This window comes from Rhinoderma darwinii, chromosome 4, assembly GCF_050947455.1.
Source record: "Rhinoderma darwinii isolate aRhiDar2 chromosome 4, aRhiDar2.hap1, whole genome shotgun sequence".
NCBI classification, from domain to species: Eukaryota; Metazoa; Chordata; class Amphibia; order Anura; family Rhinodermatidae; genus Rhinoderma; species Rhinoderma darwinii.
The window spans coordinates 185762249-185787432 of NC_134690.1; the positions used below are offsets into that span (position 1 = coordinate 185762249).

Here is a 25184-nt window from a genome sequence, read left to right on the forward strand (position 1 = left end):
GCAGGGTGAGTAGTGAGCCTGCACAGCTAGCTCAGTCCAGTGAAATACCTGTGAAGCGCTCCCCAGATGTATCCTCCTGCCTGCAATGGGACAGCCACCACACACCGCTGCACAGCTCTGCCTCCCAGCCGATCCACAGTCCCGCTGTCAGTAATCAGCAACACCAGCCTCCAGCAGCAGCGACCGACACAGAGCCGGACTCCTGCAGACAGACTAGGGGGGCAATGTTTTTAAACATCCCCTTTAGGGTATGTTCACACAGGCTATTTTCAGGTGTTTTTCGGGCCGTAAACACCCCGAAAAACGGCTGAACAATTGGAAGCAGAATGCCTACAAACATCTGCCCATTGATTTCAATGAGAAATACGGTCTTCTGTTCCGACGGGGCGTTATTTTGCTCCTCATTTTCAAATAAAGGCGTGTAAAAAGACGCCCCGTAAAAAGAAGTGCATGTCACTACTTGAGAAGGTTTTTGGAGCCGTTTTTGACTGACTTAATAAAAAAAAAACACTCCAAAAACTGCTGTAAAAACGCCGCAAAAAAGCGAGATGTTTAAAAAAAAAACGGCTGAAAATCAGGAGCTGTTTTCCCTTGAAAACCGCTCCGTGTTTTCAGCCGTTTTTTTGTTAAGCGTGAACATACCCGTCCACATAGGGAGTATAAAATTAGACCATACTTTACATGCGACTCGGACTGGGTGATTTATGTGGTGTAGTGCCCATGTTCGCTTTTATACGTAGGTGAAACTACCTGCGATTTTCAAAACTCGCTTGAACAATCATAGACGTTCTATCAGTGGCAAAACATTTTACGGATTTAGGACATCTAGAAACATATCTAACATTTATGATATTAGACCATATTCCTATCTCCCGAAAGGGAGGAGATCGGCATACATTGCTCCATAAGGCTGGGTTCACACGAGCACATTAACGTCCGTAATGGACGGACGTATTTCGGCCGGAAGTCCCGGACCGAACTCCGTGCAGGGAGCCGGGCTCCTAGCATCATAGTTATGTACGATGCTAGGAGTCCCTGCCTCTCCGTGGAACTACTGTCCCGTACTGAAAACATGATTACAGTACGGGACAGTTGTCCTGCAGCGAGGCAGGGACTTCTAGCGTCGTACATAACTATGATGCTAGGAGCCCGGCTCCCTGCACTGAGTTCGGTCCGGGACTTCCGGCCGAAATACGTCCGTCCATTACGGACGTTAATGTGGTCGTGTGAACCCAGCCTAAATGTGAACTCCAGAGGATCTTTCTATTAGATTCATTAAAACCAAAGGGCCTAAATGTGGAATTGAATGTAGCAAGACTTACACTTGAATAGTCCTTCATCTGAATGCCTGTTCTTATCCTTGCGATGTTCTCTTCAGTAGGTTTCATTGGTGATACATGATTTGTAGATCTATACATTTTTCGCTGATGTAATTTGAATGACTCTTTTTCTGTTTTCCTTATAGAAAACAGTGTGATTTCAGGACCACTTATCACCATCGGAGAGCCCTATATATAATGTCTCTTTAAAGATACTATTTATTTTATATTGATTTCCCAAATATGTCAGTGGATTTGACCGTTTGGGGAAATTTATGTAAATATTTTGCCTGTTAGGGTATGTTCACACTGAGTTTTTTGCAGGCAGAAAATTCTGCCTGGAAAAATCAGCTCCGTTTTTTGTTTTAAGTGGTTTTGCACCACAGGTGGTTTTTGACGCGATTTTGTTGCGTTTTTGACGTGGCTTTTTATCCACTTTCTTCAACAGGCAAGGGAAAAAACGGCAAGCGTTTTTGACATAAAACTCGTCCAATATTGATTACAATGGGGTTTTTGAGGCGGAAAATGCCGCTGGGTAATCTAGCTCCTCTTTCGGATCCGATACACCATTAATAGGTATATGTGGAATAACCCATGTACATGTAAGTGAAACAGAGTTACCCATGGACCTGGGCTTGGGATACCATAATCCACAAAAGTGTGGATTAGGGACCCAGAGTCGACGTGTGGATCATCATCATTAAAATAGGTGGGTTAACAAATACAGTATTTATTGAATCGCCTATGATGATCGTATGATGTGGCCCTTAGTGTCTTCCATTTGACTAAATATAGCGATGTCCCGTCGGAATGTTGTGCATGCGCAATGTCCGATAATAGTTACTAGGTTACGAAGTGACGGTAAACTTCCGGCACTGATACTCGGGCATGCGCAATGGCGTTTGATAGACACTATGTAGTTAAACAACACATGGATGTTCCTCCCCCTCATTGATTTATGGGATGATCATATTCCTTTTCCGATTGGTGTGTTGTCCTGTGGTATTTATCATTAACACTAATCAAGTTATTTTACTACTGTATTTGTTTGTGTGTGTGTGTATATATATATATATATATATGTGTGTGTGTGTGTGTGTATGTATATATAATATAAAAATAGGATTGTTAATTATGCAAATGACACACATGCTTTATATATCACTTGGTATATTGTATCCGTATTCTTGAGAAAGGTCCCAAGGTGGGACAGAAATGTTGCAGCACATCATTATTTGACTGAATAAACCACGTTTAACCCTTGCTATTGGAGTGCTGCAGGATTTCTTCATAAATATTTTATAATCCTTGGATCAGGATTACCTGCTGTTCACCCATTACTACGCTTTGAATCCTTTTTGAGTGCTGCTATCCTCTCTCTCTCTCTCTGTGTGTGCGTGTGTGTGCGTGTGTGTGTGTGTGTGTGTGTATAGATATATACATGCTGTTTGCTTATATTCTGTTCTTTTTTTGTGTTTCTGTTACAGATGAGAAGGGCATCCCGTGTCCTATTCCTATGCCGGCATATGCAAAAAATGTTTTGATTGGCCTCTGTAAAGACATTCTTTTCCAAATATTTTGTACATCTTGTCGTCTTGAGCTCCATTCTTATACAGAACTTACTGCTCATTTTAGGTGTGTGCCTGTTCTGTTTATTTGATGCTTTTATAGAACATTATTAAGTATACTAGTAGAACTTTTGCCTAATGCTTGTAATGTAAAAGCAATGGCATGTAGTACCAAAGTAGCAGCAGTGGCAAAATGTCGTTTAAGGATACTAAAACCGTGTATTAGAATGTTTTGTGCAACGTTGTAATTTGTTTTTATTTAAAAATGATTTTTACTTTTTCAAACACGGCTGCCATGTATCCTGGATATATAGAAGCTGTATCCTGCATTGAAACCTGAATCTGTTAGGTCAGCGGTAGCTGGATCATGCGTTAAAACCTGTATCCAGGTCAGCGGTACTGACGACTTCGTTGACAGCAGGTCCTTGCTTGTCTGACACAGGATCCTCCGGTTATCGATCACACCTAAGATGGCCTTAGGGACACGCAGGATCCGCTGTCACCAAAGCCGCCCGTCCCACTGACCTGGTGGATACGGGTTTTAACGCGTGACACCGCTTCTATGTATCCAGGATACATAGCAGGTGTACCTGAAGAAGTAAAAAAGAATTTTTAATCAAAACAAATTACAATGTTGCACAAAACATTCTAATAAACGTTTTTTTCTTTTTACTAAAACAGTCTTCAAAGATATTCATATTCTTTAACTGGACTGGCCTAATGCTTCCCACCACCAGCACTGTGTAAGATCATGCTGAACAGCTCTAAAGCTTTGAACTGCAGCTTTTATGATGGGTCGAGGCAAAGGAAGGATTTAAACGGACAGTGACCTAATTTTCAAGCAGGGCTGCATTACTTGCACTATGTGGTTAAAACAAGCATGAACAGCCATGTTCATCGCTTAGTGGATGATTGAGCTTTACTTAAAAATGTAGTGGTTCCCATACTCCCTACTCTTGGGAAGATTTAGAAGTATTTACAGGAACATAAAGGCAAGTATGGACTAATTTGGTAGGAATATTTTGTTTCATTGAGCAAGCAAGGGAGGTAGACTACCAATGGCCCTTAGAATAAAAGTCTACCGTAAGGATTCTTACGAATACTACTGGCACCACAAACCGGTAGTATAGTATTTGCTTCTCACAGGTGTAATGTCCTTGTGATGAAACATTGAGAATTCCGTTTTCCCCTATCTAGTTTTTTGTCTCTTCCGTTTTCCCCTATCTAGTTTTGGGTCTAACTAGGGAAAGGGCCATAATGGAATATGAGATCAGTCCGGGATAGGTGCAGTGTCCTGGTAAGTTTTGGACCTGCTATGTTCTTACATTCGTCCTTGTAGTTCAATAAAACACAACAGGGGAGATTTATCAAAACTTAGTGCAAGGGAGAAGAGTGGAAAAACAATTGCCTAACCGAAACCAGTTAGGTAGTTGTTCTATTTTTTTAAGGAAAATGAGTGAGGTTTTAATTGGTTGCAATGAGCAACAACTCCACTTTCCGCTTGCACTATTCTTGAGAAATGTCCCACAATGGCTTAAGGTATAGTGGGGGGATTTATTAATGCATTTATGCCAGGCTTATTTAGGTCCCCCGCTTATACCAGCCCAACACCAGGTACAATTATCATTGTTCAGTGGCAAGTTCCCTCAAAGGCATGTGGTGTGCTGGGCAATCCGGTGCACACTATGTTGTATTCCACATTAAAATGGTTCACACCAATCGGGCAAAAGAATATGTCGGTTTTCAAATTTACAGCATGCGTATTATGTTGCGGTTTTCACCCTTTGCAATGCAAATTTGCAAGGAATCGGCAAAAAAAATTCTGGCATGTAAGAACACGACCTTAATGTACCTCAATATTATTATGTCTTTACGTTTTTATTGGCAATCTATGCTAAAGTGTGTTTTTCATTCAGAACCCGGTGTCGAAATGCTGGACCCGTTTCCATTTCTGAAAAAAGCATAGCAGATGTTGCTACAATGTTCCGACTGAAAACCTATTGTCCATATTGTAAACAAGCTTTAACTACTGACCCTCACATTGCAAAACATATTCAACGAACTAATCATAACGTAAAGCGTATCGAATCCATAGAGGAATCTATCTTGGCCTTCTGTTACATCAATGAAGGAGCTAAAACACCATCTGACATCTGCCTGTCTGCAGCAAATGCTCGACTCAAACCTTGCACGCTTAAAAGGACTTTGCATGACACTGATTTTTCTAGTAATATTTTGGGAAAGTGCAAAAAAGAAAGCAAAATGGCAACGATTAGCGATTGGCATGTGAAGAAAGAGCAGGATGTCCTGATGAAGGCCTGGTTCTGTGAATGTGTTCAACAATTTCCATCTGAGAAAGCCGCTGAAAAGCACATCATGACCGCGAACAGGATTTTTCACAAATGCATGGTGTGTGGCAAGCTTGCTGAAGATTTGGGCATTATTCACTTGCATATGAGCAGATTCCATGGCGGGGCACATCTGAGTAACTTCCGCTTCTGGTGCCAAATATGCCATAAAGAACTGGTAAGGATTGAAAATGTCATGGCACATGTTTCAGACTGCCATGGAGGTCATTCCTTTTATTATGAAGAGGATGTGATAGAACAACCATCCACATCTACTGACGCAAAGACGCCTCATGTGCTCGTGGAAGCAGAAATCCCGGCAGTGCCGCAGCAGTCTGCTAAAGACATGTGGCAGTGTCATATATGCGAAGAAATGTTTGATTCTGAAGAGACCGTTCAACAGCACTGCAAGTCTCTAACCATACATCAGTTCCACAAATACGTCTGTGACACCTGTCAAAAGAAGTTTCATAAGCTAGAAACTTTACTCCGACACTGTCAAGGTCAACATGATGGAGACATAAAGATTAAGTATTTCTGTGGCCTCTGTGAAGATCTCCGCTTTGATGAAGAATGTGATTTTCTTGCCCACTATGAGAGCTTTCATGGATTAGATTATGGGTTTGTTCCAAATCTGGTCCAGTCCCCTTCTAAAAGTTCTGAAGGTTCTTCTACTAGCTCCGGAGGAACAGAGAACCACCTGACATGTGGCTGTCTAGCAAACTATACTGACAAATCAAAGAGAAAGGAGGACTCTAGGCTATGCTTAGCTAAACTGCTTCAGAAAGGAAAACTCTGGTTTAGCTGCTGCTTATGCTCGGCAACTGACCAAACGCTTGAAGGCCTAAGTAGCCATATTTGTATGAAAAGCAGAGAATCCAGCAGCACAAATTTTGTTGTGAAGTGCAGCATTTGCTCCAAGTTCTTTACTAGTGCCGACAGTGCGCAACGCCATTATCACACAAAGCACTGTTTCCTTGAGAAACCCCAAATAAATAGTAAGCCTTCTGCACCCAAGAACGAAGTGTTCACGTTCACAGCCACTGGTGCTTGTGTATCTAAGAAACCAATAATGGAGAATGTCCAAAAAAAAAAGTTACGTTATGAAGCTCTTGGCAGGTCTCTAGAGTTTTCTGAAAATGCACCATGTTCACCCTTTGTGAAAGATGAAATGGAGCCTATGGACATTATGTGCACAGATACAGGTATTTACATTTTTTTTTCATGTACTCTAAAAATATTCTGTTTTGAAATCTGCAGGTGAGCAGATTTATATATAGTTTTGTGGGAAAATGCGTCATTTATTTTAATTAAAGATTTCCAGCCATATAAAAACCAAATGAACTGTATGTTTTAAATGAACAAAAAAAGCTTTACTTACCTTTTACATCCCCTGCTGCTCGCACTCCATTTGTTCAAGCATCTTCTAACATAAGTTGAGGTGGCACGTTATCACAGTAGAGGTGCAAACAATGACCAGGGGAAGCTAAACATAGGGCATTTAAAAGGTAAGTACAACTGTTTTTGTAAACTCCCATCCAGTTGATTTTCACATTATTAAAAAAAAATTTTTTATGGGGCTGGAAAATACTTTTAAACTTTTGCTCTCTTGACTTGTGTTTAGTGGGACTGATAGCCTCCCCTGTGTGAGCATGCAGGTTTTTTGAGATAACCATTTAATACAAAAGGTCCTATCGATATGCCGTAAATGTCTAATTAAAAAACGTATTTAATGTTTTTTTTTCCTGTAACCTCAAGGTCTTCTTTTTTTTTTTTTTAAGCCATTGATAAAACTTCTTTAAGAATGTTCCAAGTGATGTCTGAACCTGTTCCAACTATAACTAATGGCAAAAGTGAAAATAATGAAGTAGACATACAACCTATGGATACAGGTAGTGTGTGTGTGTTTGTTTTTTAATCACACCAGATGTGTTGAAATTGTAAAAGTTAAAGCGTAGCTAAACGTTCGACAAACTTCTGACATGTCATAGTGACATGTCAGAAGTTTTGATTGGTGGGGGTCCGAGCACGGAGACCCCCACCAATCGCTAGAACGAAGCCGCTGAAGCACTCGTGTGACTGCTCAGGCACTTCATGTTTGTTCTGTTTTTTCCAGAAATAAATGTATCTGTGTATGGACTCCATAGAAAGTCTATGAGCCCGTACTCCGATACATTTATTTCCGGAAAAAGGCCAACAGAAACTAAGCAGCTGAGCGCTCACACGAGTGCTTCGTTCTAGCCATTGGTGGGGGTCTCCGTGCTTGGACCCCCACCAATACAAACTTCTGACATGTCACTATGACATGTCAGAAGTTTGTCGAACATTTAGCTACACTTGAATGTACTATAAAGTATTGTGTAAGGTCTATGTGTTCTGCCATGCAGTCTGCTTTCAATAAAGACATGGACCGGCAGGTTCTTTTTTTTTTAACCTGTCTGTTTATACACATTATCTTACCTATTAGTTAAACTATAAATGTTCTGTCCTCATCTAGGTGTAGAGGAAGGTGAATTACCTGATTTGGAATTTCTTCAAACTATGACCCATGTAGTTTTTGTTGACTTGGACAACTGGGCACAGATTTTTACTCATCTCCCGGGACAATTGAACCAGGGAACTTTTGTCTGGGGATTTCAAGGTAAACTTTTTTATATAAAAGACAAATTTTCTATTTAAATCTGTACAAAATACCCCAGCCTGGACAAACCTAGTCAGCAACTAAAAGTAAGGAGACCGCAAAAGCCCATTTTTAATGGCAGGTTTAAATAGACACTAACTTTTCAAGCAACTTATACTAATCTAATAGTATACATACTATAGATCACCTTTTGTAATTTAATACTTTTCAGTGTCTTTCTTCCTGTCATCTGCTGTCCACCGCGAAATCCGTCTCTAGTTATAGAGTAGAGGGGACGGACTGCAGGAATTGGGGGGGGGGGGTGTGTCCCTTCATTCCCTGCTCATAGAACTCTTGAGAGGAGAGAAGGGAACAGTGAGAGAGGAGAGACAGCCGTGCTATCTATAGAAGTCTATGGATGGGGAGCTGAGACGGAAACACACACAGATGCTGCTGCCTGTAGGAGTCTATGGGGGAGAAGGAGCAGAGAGTAGAGATAGGCTACTGGTAAGTGAATTATTTCACCCCAGTGCTGGATTTATCAGCTGCACTGCTCAGTACTGCTGTATGAACTCCTCCATGTTGCTTCCCTTTGTAAGGGTTTGCTAAAGACAGAGTGGACCAGGATTTACTCTGCACCGTGTGTTCTGTGTATAGAAGACATGATAGCTCTTAGGCTCTGCCCACTAGTTCTGAGAAAACTATGCGTTCAAGACACCACCTGCAGAGGGTAAAACTACTTAAAAATGCTATGTACAAGTCATATAATGTTCAAAAATTGTGTAAAACTATTTCTGTACACAGGTGCTTTGCACCCATTTAGAGATACCACTTGCCACCTACCACGTAAAGGCAGGAGGCACACTAGTGATGATTGGAGTTACACGATGCATCGAAATATCGATACGATTTCGACGCTGTGCACCATCAAACAGCTCAATACTGTGAATTTATGTATTTCGATACTAATCTGTGCGGCTGCACAGCTTGGTATTATAATATATGAATTTAGAGACTGGCATGATGTGACGAGGGCTGGCGCTTCACTAATGAACGGCGGCGCTAGCCCTGAAGACAGAACATGGCGAGTGCACTGCAAATTGCCCCCATGTTCTCTGTCCTCCGTGCAGCGCTGGCCACATCACGCTAATGGTGACCAGGAGCGGGGCAATGGCTGTATTACACAGCCCTGCTCTAACGGCGGAGATCAGAGAAACCTGATCACCGCTGTTATCCCCATAAATGCCGCGATCATAGCTGACCGCGGCATTCAAATGGAAAATGAGAAGGGGGAGCTCCCTTTGTTCGTGCCACGAGGAATCCCTGTGACTGGATCGATGGACATACCTTATATGGACAGATAGCCCAGGGTACACTGTAGGACCCCAGGGCTGTCTCACCATATTTACTGATGTTAGGACAAACTTATGTATGCCCTAACAGCACGTGTACTATCAGTACACAGGCTAATATATTTCAGTACATTAAAGTTAAAAAAAGCGGCGCGACCACCTGTAACGTTCCAACGGGACCCCCCCCCCCCCTCCCCCGTGGTGCGATGATCGAGGATGCCATTGGTTGGCGTGGAGGCCTGGGGGCCTGATGTAGGCACCGGGTCTGCCATTTTTGAGGCAGGGCTTCATAGGAGACTCAGTATCCCGATACACTGCAATACATTAGTATTGCAGTATATCGTGCAAGCGATCCAGCGATCGCTGGTTCAAGTCCCCCAAGGTGACCAGAAAAAAAGTTTAAAATAAAGTTGTTGTTTTTTAATAGGAAAAAAAATAAAAATTAAAAGTTCAAATACCCCCCCTTTTCCCATTTTGCCCTCAAGCACATTGCAAAATAAATAATTAACATAACGGGTATAAACGCATCCGTAAACGTCTTAACTATTACAATATACCGTTATTTAGTCCGCACGGTGAACGCTGTAAAAAAATAAATAAAAACGTCAATTGCTGTTTTGAGGTCACTTTATCTCCCGCAAAAAATGAAGATCAAAACGTCTCATGTACCCCAAAACAGTATCAATAGAAACTACGGCTCGCCCCGCAAAAAAAAAGCCCTCATACGACAATATTGATGGAAAAATAAAAAAGTTAAGGCTTTTGGAAAGTAGGGAGGAAAAAACATAAGTGAAAATCCGAATAAATAAAATCATATACACATATGTGGTATCATCGCGACCATAAAAACCTGCACAACAAATTCATAGTGTAATTTATGATCGGTGTATGCTGTTTTTCCCTGCATTTTTGCCAAATGTATATACATGTATATTATATACATATGTAGATTAAAAGATAACGGAAATATACCAAAAAACAAAGTCTCAAACAGCTACGTCGAGAATTTTTTTTAAAAGTTACACTCCTACATTGAAATTGCAACACCAAGAAGGGCAAGCCGTTCAAATTGAGAAAGTAACAGGTGTCGCAAATATTTGCAAATTATCACATTTTCAAGCACCTGGCTCCAATCTGGAATGTCGAAGGGGCATAAAAACCACATTGAACGCAATTATCACTCCGGTAGATGGCTACAGGCCTAGGCAAAGATGTCGGCACTGTTCAACGTTTCGTGTTCCAGACGTTGGGAGAATATGAATGACTGCAAGCGGTGCACGGAGGCGAACCTGTTAACAGACGGATCCTGTGATTGGAAGAATGGTGCGGAGTGATCCATTCTGTACTGCAAGTGAAAATCCACGACACATCCCAAGCCTTGGGTGGCAACCAGTGTCCACACAACCATCAGAAGGCGTTTGTAGGACATTTGGCTTCGAGCCAGACGTCCAGCTACAGGTGTTTCATTGACCACACGCCACCACTTTCAGAGGCTATCATGGTACACATCAAGACTGCAATGGAGGCTGGAATGGAGATTTATCCTCTTCAGTGATGAGTCCTGCTTTTGTCTCGGACACAATGATAGCCGGAGATTGGTGTGTAGGCAACGCCATAAAGAGGCTTTCACAAGGCAACGTCACACCGGTCCTACTCCCGGGTTTATGGTGTGGAGTGGCTTAATGTACGGTAACAAGATCAGTCTAGTCTTCACTTCAGGTACACGAACAGCTCGGCTTTATATTGATTTGTTCGTGGAACCAGTGGTATGGCCATTTCTCCAACGCGTCCCCCCAAGCCGTTTTTCAACAGGACGTGCTACTGTGAGCAGCCTGCGTGGCCTAAACGTGCTTTCATGGTCTACAGCGTCTCCGGACTTGTCTCCCATCGAGCACATCTGGAATGTCATTGGTTGGCAATTAAAAAGGGAGCTGCCAGAAGCCAATCTTGGTGATTTGCCTGCCCAAGTGCATTCAGCGTGGCATAACATTCCACAGACAACCATTAATAATATTTCATCGTGTGGTGCTCATACTCGAGCTGTCTCGTTTATCGGTGCTCGTTTACATGTCTCGTGTCGGGCCATGTAATAGTTCCCTTAGTGTCTGTAGGAGGCCAACACCTCTGCTGGTTCTGCAAAGGCTGTCTTTTTTTTTTTTTTTACGATTTTGTTTTTCAATTCCTATTTGTTTTTCAATTTTTATACTATCCGCGATCAGTGAGGAAACCATGAATTAAAAGGGGTATCAAACATTTTACAGGGCAGCATTCCCTGACCTCAAGCTGAAGAGATGTTGGGTGGTGCAACAAGGCAATGACCCAGAGCACACTAGTTAATCAACTAAAGAATGGTTGAAAAAAAAAAAAAGGATTTGTGTTTTGGAGTGGCAACGTTGAAGTCCTGACCTTATCCCTATCAAGATTCTGTGACATGACCCGAAGAGGGCTGTGCACGCAAGTCATCCCAGAAATATTGATGAACTGAAATACATTTGCAGGAAGGAATGGTACAAAATTCCTTCTCAACATTCTGTAAGTCTTATTTGCAGCTACAGGAAATGTTTGGTGGATGTGATTGCTGCTAAAGGGGGTCTACAGGTTAAGTTTAAGGGTTCATCTACGTTTTCTCAATGCACTACTCCATGTGCTCAATAAGAGACATTAACATTTACAATTGTTTGTGTGTTAAAGGGGTTCCCCTGGCATTTTATATTAATAGCCTAGGATAGGTTATCAATATCAGATCAGTGGGGGTGCAAATCCTGACATCCCCACGGATCAGCTGATTGATAGGTTAAGAATGCCGCAGGCTTTTAACAGTTTACAGGCACAGTGCCGTACACATCAGTAGCGGCTGTATCTGGGACTGCAGTTCCATTTAACCACTTCCCGACATTTGCCGTATGGGTACCCCATGGAAAGCATTGAATTCCCGCAAATTGCTGACCCATACACCAAATGTTTGGCACCAGCTCAGAAGCTGAGCCTGTGCCATCATCACCGGATCTGAGCTGTATCTTATAGCTGACATCCGGCTGTAACGGCGGGGAACGAAATTAGCTTCGATCCCCCGCCATTAACCCCTTACGCGCAGCTCTCAAACGTGAGTGCTGCACTTAAGGTGTTTGCAGCTGATCGGAACCCCAGCAATGAAATTGCCGTGGTTCCGGTGGCTGCAATGGCAACCGGAGGCCTAATAGTGACCTCCTGGTCTGCCTAGCATGGAAACCGGTCAAGATCCGCCCGGTGGCGGAGCCTGATCGGCTTCAGTAGCCGCCGGCAAGATGGCTCAGGAACTTATCCGGCGTCATCAGCGGTGGAAGTCAGCTGTATGTTACAGCTGACATCCACCTGTAACGGCAGGAACCGGAGCTAGCTCCGATCCCTGCCATTAACCCCTTCGATGCAGCAATCGAAAGCGATTACTGCATCGTAGCGGTTACTAGCAGATCGCCAGCCCTGACAGGCAATTGGGACTGGCGACTGCTGCTATGGCAACAGGAGACACAATGGCCACCTGCTCTGCCATTACGGAAGCCGACTAGGCCCCGCCGGGAGGCAAAGCCTAATCGGCTTGCTGTCAGTGAATAACTGACAGATCTAATACATTGCACTACATAGGTAGTGCAGTGTAATAGAAAAAAAAACATCAGACAGCTGGACCTTCAAGTCCCCTAGTGGGACTTGAGAAAAAGTGTAAAAAAAAGTGAAAAAAAGTTTGAAAACAATAAAAGTTTCAAGTAATAAAATAAAACACAATCCCCTTTTACTCTTATCAAGTCCTTTATTATTGAAAAAAAATAATAAACCATACGTATTTGGTATCGCCACGACCTGAGGTATCAAAATATTATATTTATTGCACGCGGTGAACAGCATAAAAAAAAAACGAATAAACTATACCAGTTTCAGTTTTTTTGTCACTTTGCCCTATAAATATAGGAATAAAAAGTGATCAAAAAGTCGCACGTATTCCAAAAATGGTACCTATAAAAACTATAGCTCGTCCCGCAAAAAACAAACCCTCATACAGCTGAGTCGACAAAGTTATGGTTCTCACAACTTGGCGACAGAAAAAATACATTATTTTACAAAAGTAGTTTTATTGTGCAAAAAGTTGAAAAACATAAAAAAGTGCTATAAAATATGTATCGCCGGAATCGTACGGACCCGCAGTATAAAGTTAACATGTAATTTATAACGCATGGTGAACGCTGTATAAAAAAAAAAACTAAATAAAACTATGCCAGAATTGCGTTTTTTTGTTTACCTGGCCTCCCAAAAAATAGGATAAAAGGTGATCAAAAAGTCGCATGTACCCCAAAATGGTACCAATAATAACTACAGCTTGTCCCAGAAAAAAAAGCCCTCATACCACTACATCTGAAAAAATAAAATTAGTTATGGCTCCAATAAGTCCGGAAATAAAAAATATGCAGTTGTGCCCGAGGGGAACATTTCTTCTGTTTTGAAGAGGCGATTTATCAAGGACCTAAAATTAGGGAACCAGGAAAGGGAGGGCCCAAACATATCGGCTGGAAGCGACGGTGCACGTATTATACCAGGACAACACTTTCCCAGCAAAATTCCCCAAACTGCAAAGGTGCGGAGTGTGGACCAAAAGGGGCATAAGAAAGGACGCCATATATCAGTGCAACACCGGCCTGTGCAGAAAGGATTGCCTCACAGCGTAACACACATCTATGGATCATTTTATTGTTTGTTTTTTTTTTACCCCATTATTATACCAACTGACTATGCCCCTGATGTACTCTCCTAGCTTACATGTACCCCCACATTATAAACGGAAACACCAGCAATACTCAAACAAATCTACTACCAAGCAAAATCCGCTCGCCAAATGGCGCTCCCTCCCATCTGAACCCTACAGCGTGCCCAAACAGCAGTTTCCTTCCACATATATGGCATCGTCATACCCGGGAGAACCCTTTTAACAATTTTTGGGGTGTGTGTCTCCGGCGTCATAAGCTGGGCATGACCTATTTGCCACTGAAATGGCATATTTAGGGAAAAAATATAAATTTTTAATTTGCACCATCCGCAGCGCATTCATTTATGGAAAAGACCTGTGGGGTGAAATGCTCACTACACCCCTTAACAAATGCCTTGAGGGGTGTAGTTTCCAAATGGGGTCACTTCTCAGGGGCTTCTTTTTATTATTTCACATCAGAGCCTCTACAATTGTGAACCAATACTTTGTAAATCGCCAAATTAGGCTTCAATTTCACATGGTACTCTCTCACTCCTGAGCCTGGTCGAATGTCCAGGCAAAAGATTAGGGTCACATGTAGGGTGTTTCTAAAACCGGGAAACACTGCATAATAATTAGAGGGCTGTCTTGGTATGGTGGCACAAGGTGAGCACCACATATTGGCATATCTGTGGAAATAATCCCATTTTCACTCTGCAACATCGAGTGCACACTAATTTCTACAAAACACCTGCGGGGTTAACATGCTCACTACACCACTAGGTAAATTCATTGAGGGGTGTAGTTTCCAAAATGGGGTCACTTCTGGGGGGTTTCCACTGTTTTGGTCCCACAGGCGCCCAGAAACCAATCCAGCAAAATCTGCACTCCAAATGGCGCTCCTTCCCTTCTGAGCCCTGCCGTGTGCCCAAACAGCAGTTTATGACCACATATGGGGTATTGCCGTACTCGGGAGAAATTGCTTTACAAATGTTGGGTACTTTTTTTTCTTTATTTGTTGAGAAAATGAAAAATTTTGTGCTAAAGCTACGTCTTATTGAAGAAAAAGAATTGTTTTTATTTTCACTGCCCAATTCTAATAAATTCTATGAAACATCTGTGGGGTCAAAATGCTCACTACACCCCTAGATGAATTCCTCAAGGGGTGTAGTTTCCTAAATGCCCTTTCTGCACAGGCCGGTGTCGCACTGATATATGGCGTCCTTTCTTATGCCCCTTTTGGTCCACACTCCGCAACTTTGCAGTTTGGGAATTTTGCTGGGAAAGTGTTGTCCTGGTATAATACGGGCACCCTCGCTTCCAGCCGATATGTTTTGGCCCTCCCTTTCCTGGTTCCCTAATTTTAGGTCCTTGATAAATCGCCTCTTTAAACAGAAGAAATGTTCCCCTCGGGCACAACTGCATATTTTTTATTTCCTGACTTATTGGAGCCATAACTAATTTTATTTTTTCAGACGTAGCGGTATGAGGGCTTTTTTTTGCGGGACAAGCTGTAGTTATTATTGGTACCATTTTGGGGTACATGCGACTTTTTGATCACCTTTTATCCTATTTTTTGGGAGGCCAGGTAAACAAAAAACCGCAATTCTGGCATAGTTTTATTTAGGTTTTTTTTTATACAGCGTTCACCATGCGTTATAAATTACATGTTAACTTTATTCTGCGGGTCAGTACGATTCCGGCGATACCTATTTTATAGGACTTTTTTATGTTTTTCAACTTTTTGCACAATAAAACTACTTTTGTAAAATAATGTATTTTTTCTGTCGCCAAGTTGTGAGAACCATAACTTTTTAATTTTTTTGTCGACGCAGCTGTATGAGGGTTTGTTTTTTGCGAGACGAGCTATAGTTTTTATAGGTACCATTTTTGGAATACGTGCGACTTTTTGATCACTTTTTATTCCTATATTTATAGGGCAAAGTGACCAAAAAACAGAAACTGGTATAGTTTGTTCGTTTTTTTTATGCTGTTCACCGCATGCAATAAATATAATATTTTGTTACCTCAGGTCGTTACGGTCGCGGCGATACCAAATACGTATGGTTTATTATTTTTTTTTCAATAATAAAGGACTTGATAAGAGTAAAAGGGGATTGTGTTTTATTTTATTACTTGAAACTTTTATTGTTTTCAAACTTTTATTTTTTTCACTTTTTTTTTTACACTTTTTCTCAAGTCCCACTAGGGGACTTGAAAGTCCAGCTGTCTGATGGTTTTTTTTCTTTTACACTGCACTACCTACGTAGTGCAATGTATTAGATCTGTCAGTTATTTCACGGCCTACTTCCAATAATTTCTGTAAAAAACCTGTGCGGTCAAAATGCTCACTATACCTCTAGATCATTTCCCTGAGGTGTGTAGTTTCCCAAATGGGGTCACTTTTGGGGGATTTCCACTGTTTCGGCACCGCAAGAGCCCTTCAAACCTGACATGGTGCCTAAAATATATTGTAATAAAAATAAGGCCCCAAAATCCACTAGTGCTCCTTTACTTCTGAGGCCGGTGCTTCAGTTCAGTAGCACGCTACGGCCACATGTGGGATATTTCCTAAAACTGCAGAATCTGGGCAATAAATATTGAGTTGCATTTCTCTGGTAAAACTTTCTGTGTTATAAAGAAAATTGGATTAAAAATTAATTTCTGCAAAAAAATATGAAATTTTGTAAATTTCACCTCTACTTTGCTTTAATTCCTGTGAAAAGTCTAAAGGGTTAAGACATTTTCTAAATGCTGTTTTGAATACTTTGAGGGGTGAAGTTTTTAAAATGGGGTGACTTTTTTGGGGTTTCTAATATATAAGGCCCTCAAAGCCACTTCACAACTGAACTGACCCCTGTAAAAATAGCCTTTTGAAATTTTCTTGAAAATGTGAGAAATTGCTGCTAAAGTTAAAAGCCTTATAACGTCCTAGAAAAATAAAAGGATGCTCAAAAATTATGCCAATCTAAAGTAGACATATGGGGGATGTTAATTAGCAACAATTTTGTGTGTTATAACTGCCTGTCTTACAAGCAGATATATTTAAAGAGGCCCTGTGACCAGATTAGAAGTGCCCTATCTCCTACATAATCTGATCGGCGCTGTAATGTAGATAACTGGTTTTTATTTTAAAAAAACGATCATTTTTGAGCAAGTTATTCACAATTTTAGATTTTGTTTCTTAAAGACCAACTGGGCGTGGTTTTACTTTTGACCAAGTGGGTGTTGTAAAGAAGTGTCTGAGGCTGACCAATCAGCCTCATACACTTCTCATTGTTCCAGCATGATCCACAGCAGTGTGATTGTGCAGTGAAAGGAGCTGGGCTGTGTCCGCGCGTGATCAGGAGCAGAGCAATGGCTGTAATACACAGCCGCAGCCCCGCTCTAACGGCGAAGAGAAACCTCTCTGCCGTTAACCCCTTGAATCCCTAGATGAAAGCTGATCGTGGCATTGAAAGTGAATAGGAGAAGGGGGACTGCCCTTTGATCGCGTCACAGAAAATCCCTGTGATGTGATCAAGGCCCATAACTTGTATGGCCAGAGAGCCTAGAGTCCATTGAAGGACCCCAGGGCTGTCTGACCATATTTCCTGTTAGGGCATGCTAAAATAGAAATATGTAAATTACACGATAATGTATTTGTACCAAAAAAAGGTACCGTGTTTCCCCGAAAGTAAGACAGTGTCTTACTTTCTTTTTATCCCCAAAAGCCCCACTATGTCTTACTTTCGGGGTATGTCTTATATTGGAAAAAAAATTATTATTTTTTTTTTTTTTCACAAACTTTATTTAACTGTTTTACATTTTTTTTTTTTTAGTCCCACCAGGGGACTTCACTATGCGATGTGCCGATCGCATATATAATGCTTTGGTATACTTAGTATACCGAAGCATTATTGCCTGTCAGTGTAAAACTGACAGGCAACCTATTAGGTCATGCCTCCGGCATCGCCTAACAGGCAGATGCTGAAGGCAGACCTGGGGGTCTTTTTTTACCCCCGGCTGTCATGGAAACCCGACGGCGACCCGCGATTTGTTTGCGGGGGCGCCGATCGGGTGACAGAGGGAGCTCCCCCCTCTGTCAAACACATTAAATGCCGCTGTCACTATTGACAGCGGCATTTAATGGGTTAAACTGCCGGAATCGGCGCGCGCTTCGATTCCGGCAGTTGCAGCAGGAGCCAGGCTGTGTATAACAGCCGTGCTCCTGCCGCTGATCGCGTGGGTACAGTCTCAGTACCCGCGCCATCACAGGACGGATATATCCGTCGTCCTGCGCGAACTAGCAGCTGCGGAGGACGGATATATCCGTCCTTCGGCGTTAAGTGGGAGTGGAAGTGGGCAGGAGGCGGCAATACCCCCGTGTTTCCCCGAAAGTAAGACATATGTCTTACTTTCGGGGTACGGCTTATATTAGCCGACCCCCCTGAAACCCCCGATACGTCTTACAATCGGGGGTGTCTTACTATCGGGGAAACACGGTACCTACATAAAGCACAACTCGTCCCGCAAAAAACAGTCTCATACAACTACGTCGTACAAAAAATAAGAGTTATGAGCGTCAGGATGCAAAGAGGGAAATATAAAAAAATTGTTCTGTCCTCAAGGCCGAAATTGGCCGTGTCCTTAAGGGGTTAATAATTTAGTTTGATTTTGTTAATAATTGTGACTTGGATAACAATCAGACAACATTTTACTAGTAATAAATGCAGAAATTACTTTTTCTTGTTTAATATAATTGAGAGACACAGTACTATGGATATAGGCCTTTGCTACTAGGAGGCTGACACTAGGCAGGAACAAGTGTTGGCTCCGGCTATGCAGGCTATTACCCTTCTCGCAGACACTGAGATAATCACTTCTAGCCTAGTGTTCGTAGAAGAGACCCTGCTTCTCAGGTCTACCCTCTCCCAGCATGTCTTCCTCCAACCGGCCCATGTGGCCCATTATAACTGCAGTCACTGTAGCATAAAAATTCTCCAGCTGTAACCCAGGGCTCCCCAGGATACTGAACTCTCGCAGAATGTGGCCCCCCTAACTGGGAGTTGCCCTTTACCCATTCTTTATGGGACCTTTCCACACTCTCTGCCTATAACTCCCAGATAATTTCTCCCCTGGAATCACCCTCATGGGTACTGCACCTTGATCCCGTGATGGGTCACTTAAGAGACCCCCGACTCAAAAGGGACAGGTCCTGCTCCTCTTCAGGCTTTTAACTAGTGTCCCCGGTTAGGGCAAGCACCAGGGAAACTGGTTTTCTGCAGGATCGGTCTGTATCCCCTGGGGACTGACTCTGAATCATAGTCCGAGAAAGACACTAAAATGGCTGCAACGCGACCTCCTTTAGCAAAGTCCAATCTCCACCCAACTTTACCCTGCCCATTACAAGCTGCACTCCGCTGCACATGTATGGGCAGGTGAAAGGTTCTCATTAAATTACAACAAAGTAGTGGGTGAAAAGTATCTACTCAAGTCTGTTAAAAATGTTAACTGCCATTAGACGTCACCTGGGACGAATAAACCTGACAAAGATTACCAACTTTCCGCAGAGTACACTTGGCTGTTAGTTTTGTCTCGTGTCTATGGCCAGCTTTACTTTAATTCTAGTCCTAAAGAGAGAGTCACAATAGATTAAAGAGAATGTCTCGTGTATTTGAGTATAACTTAATTAACCAGATGTAAGTCCATAGAAGAATAATGTGTGTTCTGTTTTTTTTTTTTTTTTTTAAATGTTGTATATATTTATTTTTTATTTGTAAAAAAATGGGGCGGTCATATTGGAGGCACATACTTCCTTCCTTCATTGTCTGCATAGACATTACAGCATGGTATATGTGCTTTATAGAAGCTGCAATGGATGGTAGTAAATTGCCATAGATTATTAGTGTCCAGGAAGTGATGAGTAAAGCGCATAGCAGTCTGCCTTAAAGGACGAGTGTCGCGGAAATTTTTTTTTTTATATCAATTTGCTTTTAGTGTTTTATTAAAAAATGTTTTATTTATTTGTGTGTTTGTGTTTTACTTTTTTTTATTTTTGCACTTTTTCTTGTCTATGGGGCTGCCATTTTTTTTTTCATCTCTGTATGTGTCGATTAACGACACATACAGACATGGAATACGGCACATACAGCCCCATAGAGAATGCGAACGGGAGCCGTTCCATTCACTGCTGTACGCATGCGCTGCTCCCACACAGTCCAAATGGAAGGTCTTCGGCCGAGCGACGTCCGGCGCCATTTTCTTGTGGACCAGGAGCCGCGGCCGGACAGTAAGATTACTACTTCCGGTCGCGGCTTCAAGACTTGTGTTCTAATGCAAGCACTTGGAGCGGAGGGAGCAGACGGAGCGGACGGTCCGGAGGGAGCGGCGGCGTCAGGAGCAGGTAAGTTATTTCTGTGTATGTACGTGTTTTAGTGTGTGATTACTACTGTATGTAAACCTACTACACTGTGTGTTAGCTCAAAAAATGGCGACACACAGTGTAGGAGGTTTGACCGTTCAATCCCCTCCTTTCTCCTGGCACTAGCCAGGATAAAGGAGGGGGGATTCTGTGAGCTCACTAGAGCGAGTGAGGTTTCTCAAATTTTGCAGCATAAAGCAATGTGGTTGCTTTACCACATGCCAATGCTGCAATTTTGGGAATTGCGCCATCTAGTGACCAGCACTGGGAAATGTTATAAATTAGAATCTAATTTATAATATTTCCTGACTCGTGAAAAAATTAGAACAATGTTTAATCATTTATACACTAACCGTTTAACTAGCGACACATTACCTTTAAAGCGTCTGGAGGGCACAAAACAGTCGTGGCCGACTGCTATGCGCTTGTCTCCTGTTTTTAAGGCTAAGTTCACATCTCGTTTTTACTGCACGTCTGATGTGCACGTTTTGACACGAAAAACCAGTGTCAAAATGTGTACCACAACGTGTATATTGATTTTTCTATGGTCAGGACAGATGCCCTAATGGTGTAGTTTGTGCATAAGTTTTGCGTGCTTACGTCGTTCGTTCTTTTTTTTTTCTTTTTTCCATGTCCTGAAAAGCGTAGTCTACTACGCTTTTCAGTACTTTTCCAAAGTGTGTACCACACGTATACGTTTTTTTTGTATTTGTCAATGGATGATGTATGCAATCTTAAACCCTACGTTTGCATACTTAAAACGTATACGTTTTTGTCACCATATATGGGAAATCTTGTCTTTACAAGGTTTGATTTAGCTCAAGAACTAAAGTATATGTTTTTAGAAGTAAGAACAAACATAAACGTATACCACAAAAAAACGGAAGCATATGTTACAAATGCATACGTTTTTGTAACTTTAAAAACTTATACATAGTCCTATACCACAAACGTGTGCACAAAGCGAGATGTGAACTTAGCCTAACCTGCCTCCACATGAAATAAAAATCGGAGTTTAAAAGTCTGGAAGGGCGAGTACCGAGCATGTTCTTCTTCGTTTTATTTTATTCTATTACTTGGATCTGACATATTATTAGCACAGAGCACCAACGAAAAGCAGCAACTATAGGGCCACAGATCCCAGCAGCACAGCATTCCACAGTCTATTGCCACGGTGCAGGGTAGTGCCCAACCGTTTACTCTCTTACGTGTTTTCATTCATACATTTCCAGGGGGAATAACAGAGGAACAGCACAACGCACAGTTCTAAAGAAAATTTGCTCTAGAATTGTTATGTTATGGGGAGTATGAACTGAAACAGACATGTCAAAAGAGCAGACCGGTCCTCTTTGGCGCTTTTTACTTCAAAGTCTGAACATACACATGTCTGGAGATAAAGTAACACCTATTGTTGTATCAAAATGTTTTTTTGTAACAATAGATTAAATAAATGCTTTTAATTATTTTATTTCTTTGTAGGCGGTACAAATACTTGGAAGCCCCCTATGAACTGCAAGATTTATAAGTATCTCTCAAATACCGGCTGCTTCTTCCTTCATCCTCGCTGCAGTAATAGGAAAGATGCAGCTGACTTTGCTATTTGCATGCATGTAAGTTTACATTTAGCTCTTCCAATGTATATTATGACAAAGTGAGAATGGTTCTCCGCTGTGTTATGTTATTAACCCTTTCATGACCAAGGGTCATTGATGCCCCTGTGTCCAGGTCAAATTTTCCATTTCTGATATGCACTTCTTTAAACAATAATGTTTGAAATCGCTTTGAATATCACAACTATTTGTACTTTGTTTTTTTACAAGACTTATGAGGCTTCCATTTTCTAGATAAGTTTAATTCAGTGTTTTTAATTTTTATTATGAGCAGACAAATCACGAAAAATGTGGATTACGCCACAATGTTCCCTGCAGTTAGTGCCAATATAATGCCACAGTGCCCATATAGATAGTGCCATACATCCTGTAGATAGTGCCACCCCCTTCCTGTAAATAAAACCACTGTAGCTCCCTGTAGGAGCGGAATCCCTCTGGCCGCAAGATGCCGCTCCTACAGGAAGCCACTGATGTCTCTGTCCATATATGGCACACAAAATGGCAACAGCACACGGCGAACACTAATGCCACCTAAGCCACAAAATATTAACAAATATGCATTACTGCTAAATCTACTTATAATAGGAAGGTTCTTAGCGCACATTTTGATCAAATTGTGTGAGCCCATCTGCCATGATAAGGCGACCTCTATGAGGTGGGAACCTATGCTGCACATACACCCAGAACTGGGACTAAGCCTACATATACTTGGGGATGGTAGGAAGCAGCATTAAACTAATTAAAATCCCCCAGGGCAGAATGGGAGGAGTGCAAGATCAAAAAATGGAGGCAGTCACTAACCCCACATATATGAATCACATAAACAACACAAAAGTTTGAACAGCACATTCCAACAAAATGAAACAAAACGTGTATACAGGTGCAAGAACGCCTGTGACTGCAAATTTATACAGCGCACAAGAAAATGGCGACCGCACACAGCAAACACTAATGCCACCTAAGTCACTAAATATGCATTCCTTCTAAATCTACTTACAATAGGGAGGTTCTTGGCGCACATTTTGATCAAATTGTGTAAGCCCACCTGTCATATATGAATAGTGACACCAGGGGCTAATCCAGTAGCTGAATCACCAGCACAGAGCGATCTGACACCAGATACCACGCTCCTAGAGGGAGCTGATGATGTCATTGTCCATATATGGATAGTGACACCAGGGGCTTATCCAGTAGCGGATACCCCGCCCGGTGATTCCGCTACTAAAGAGAGTCACTAACGTCACTGTCCAAATGGACAGTGACATCAGGGGCTCTATCTAAAAGCAGAGTCTCCGGGCAGTGGGGGGTGCAATCTGCAGGGGGGGTGGCACTATCTACAGCGGGGTTGGTAGAGACGGCAGGGGGTCCCTCTAGGAGGGGAATCCTCGGCCAGAGTGCTGGCCGGGGATTCCGATGCTGGAGGGAGCTTAGGTGGCGCTATCTACAGAGGGTTTTGCACTATCTACTGCAGGGGTGTATTCCGGGGCTCTCAAAGCCCCGGCCGACATGAATGATGCTAGGAGTCCCTGCCTCGCTGCGGGAAAATTGTCCGGTACTGAAAACATGATTACAGTACAGGAAAGTTTTTCCGCAGCGAGGCAGCGGCTCCTAGCATCATAGAGAACTGTGACGATAAGAGCCCAGCTCCCTGCAGTGTGTTCGGTCCGGGAAATACTGCCGACATACGGACCGTATATCGTGGACCGAACATGCTCGTGTGAATCCGGCCTAAGACAGATAGTAATACCACACAAAATAGTTATTAACTGACTTTTCCCATAGGTCTACGTTATAGTTGGCATAATTTTTTGATTGTCCTTTTTTATTTTTTTTAGGAACTTAAAAGGCTTATAACTTTAGCAGCAGTTTTTTTCACATTTTCAAGAACATTTCCAAAACCTATTTTTTTTAAGGACCAATTCAGTTCTGAAGTAGCTTTTATGGTTCTTTGTCAGAAACCCCCTTATCAGTCATCCCATTTTAAAAACTGCACCCTTCAAAGTATTCAAAACAGCATTTTGAAAGTTTCTTAACCCTTTCAAGCGTTTAGGTTTTACAGGAATTAAGGCAAAGTGAAGGTGAAATTTGAAAAGTGTTTTTAATTTTTTTTTGCAGATATTCAATTTTAATCCTTTTTTAATTTTTTGGTGTCCAATTGTTAACAGAGAAATACAACTTAATACCCTGATTCTGCAGTTTTCAAAAATATCCCATATGTGGCCCTATTGTGCTACTTGACGGAAACACCGGCCTCAGAAATCCAGGAGCACCTCGTGGATTTCGGAGCCTCCTTTTCATTAGAAGGTTTTCTAGGCACCACTATAGGTTTGCAGAGGCCTTGAGGTGCCAAATCATAAGAAAGACCCCATTTTGGAAACTACACTCCAAGGAATTCTTCTAGGGGTGCATTGTGCATTTTGCCCCACAGAGGTTCATAGATTTTTTAGAATTGGTCCATGAAAATGAAAAATTTAAATTTTTAAAAAAATATCTAATTTTAGCTCAAAACTTTTTCCCATTTTCACAAGGAATAAAGCAAAAAAAACATCCCAACATTTGAAAAGTAATTTTTCCTGAGTACAGCAATACCTCTTATATCTGGATACACACGGGGGCTCAGAAGGAAAGGAGCACCATTTGGCTTTTGCTGGAATAGATTGTGAACGCCATGTTGCATTTGCAAAACCCCCTGATGGTACCAAAACAAAAGTGACCCCATTTTGGAAACTACTCCCCTCAAGGCATTAATCTAGGGGTGTTAGTGAGCATATTGATCCCACAATTGTAAATTAGTGTGCAGTGGATGTTGCAGAGTAGAAATGGCAATTTTTCAACAGAGATGCCATTTCAGGGCTCAATACGTTGTTCCCAGCTTGTGCCACTGTGAAGAGACAACTCTAATTATTATACGTTTCCTGGTTTCATAAACACCCCACATGTGGCCCTCATCTTTTGCCCGGACATTCGATAGGGCTCAGGAGTTAGAGTACATGCCCATTTGAGGCCTAATTTGGCAACTTACAAAGTATTGGTCACAATTGCAGAGGCCCTGATTTGAAATAATAAAATAACCCCTGACAAATGACCCTATTTTGGAAGCTACACGTCTAAGACTTTATCAACGGGTATAGTAAGCCCTTAGACTTCACAGTTTTCCATAAATTAACCCCTTGGTGCCACAGCCATTTTTTAATTTTTCACTCCCCATAACTTTTATTTTTCGGTTAATGGAGTATTGTGAAGGCTTATTTTT

The 25184-nt window shown here is 41.9% G+C and overlaps 1 protein-coding gene across 5 annotated transcripts in view; it reads left to right on the top strand.

Moving 5' to 3' along the window:
• ZNF451 (zinc finger protein 451) overlaps positions 1-25184 on the top strand; it is an 84834-nt gene that overhangs the window by 45948 nt on the left and 13702 nt on the right. For all 5 annotated transcript variants that reach the window (XR_012883159.1, XM_075861980.1, XM_075861978.1 and 2 more), the window contains exons 9-13: positions 2807-2954; positions 4804-6440; positions 7017-7127; positions 7733-7876; positions 21801-21931. Coding sequence is in view for 4 of the 5 variants with exons in the window: in XM_075861980.1 (XP_075718095.1) it covers positions 2807-2954; positions 4804-6440; positions 7017-7127; positions 7733-7876; positions 21801-21931 (2171 nt within the window). In the remaining variant the exon portion in view is untranslated. The remainder of the gene's footprint in view (positions 1-2806; positions 2955-4803; positions 6441-7016; positions 7128-7732; positions 7877-21800; positions 21932-25184) is intronic.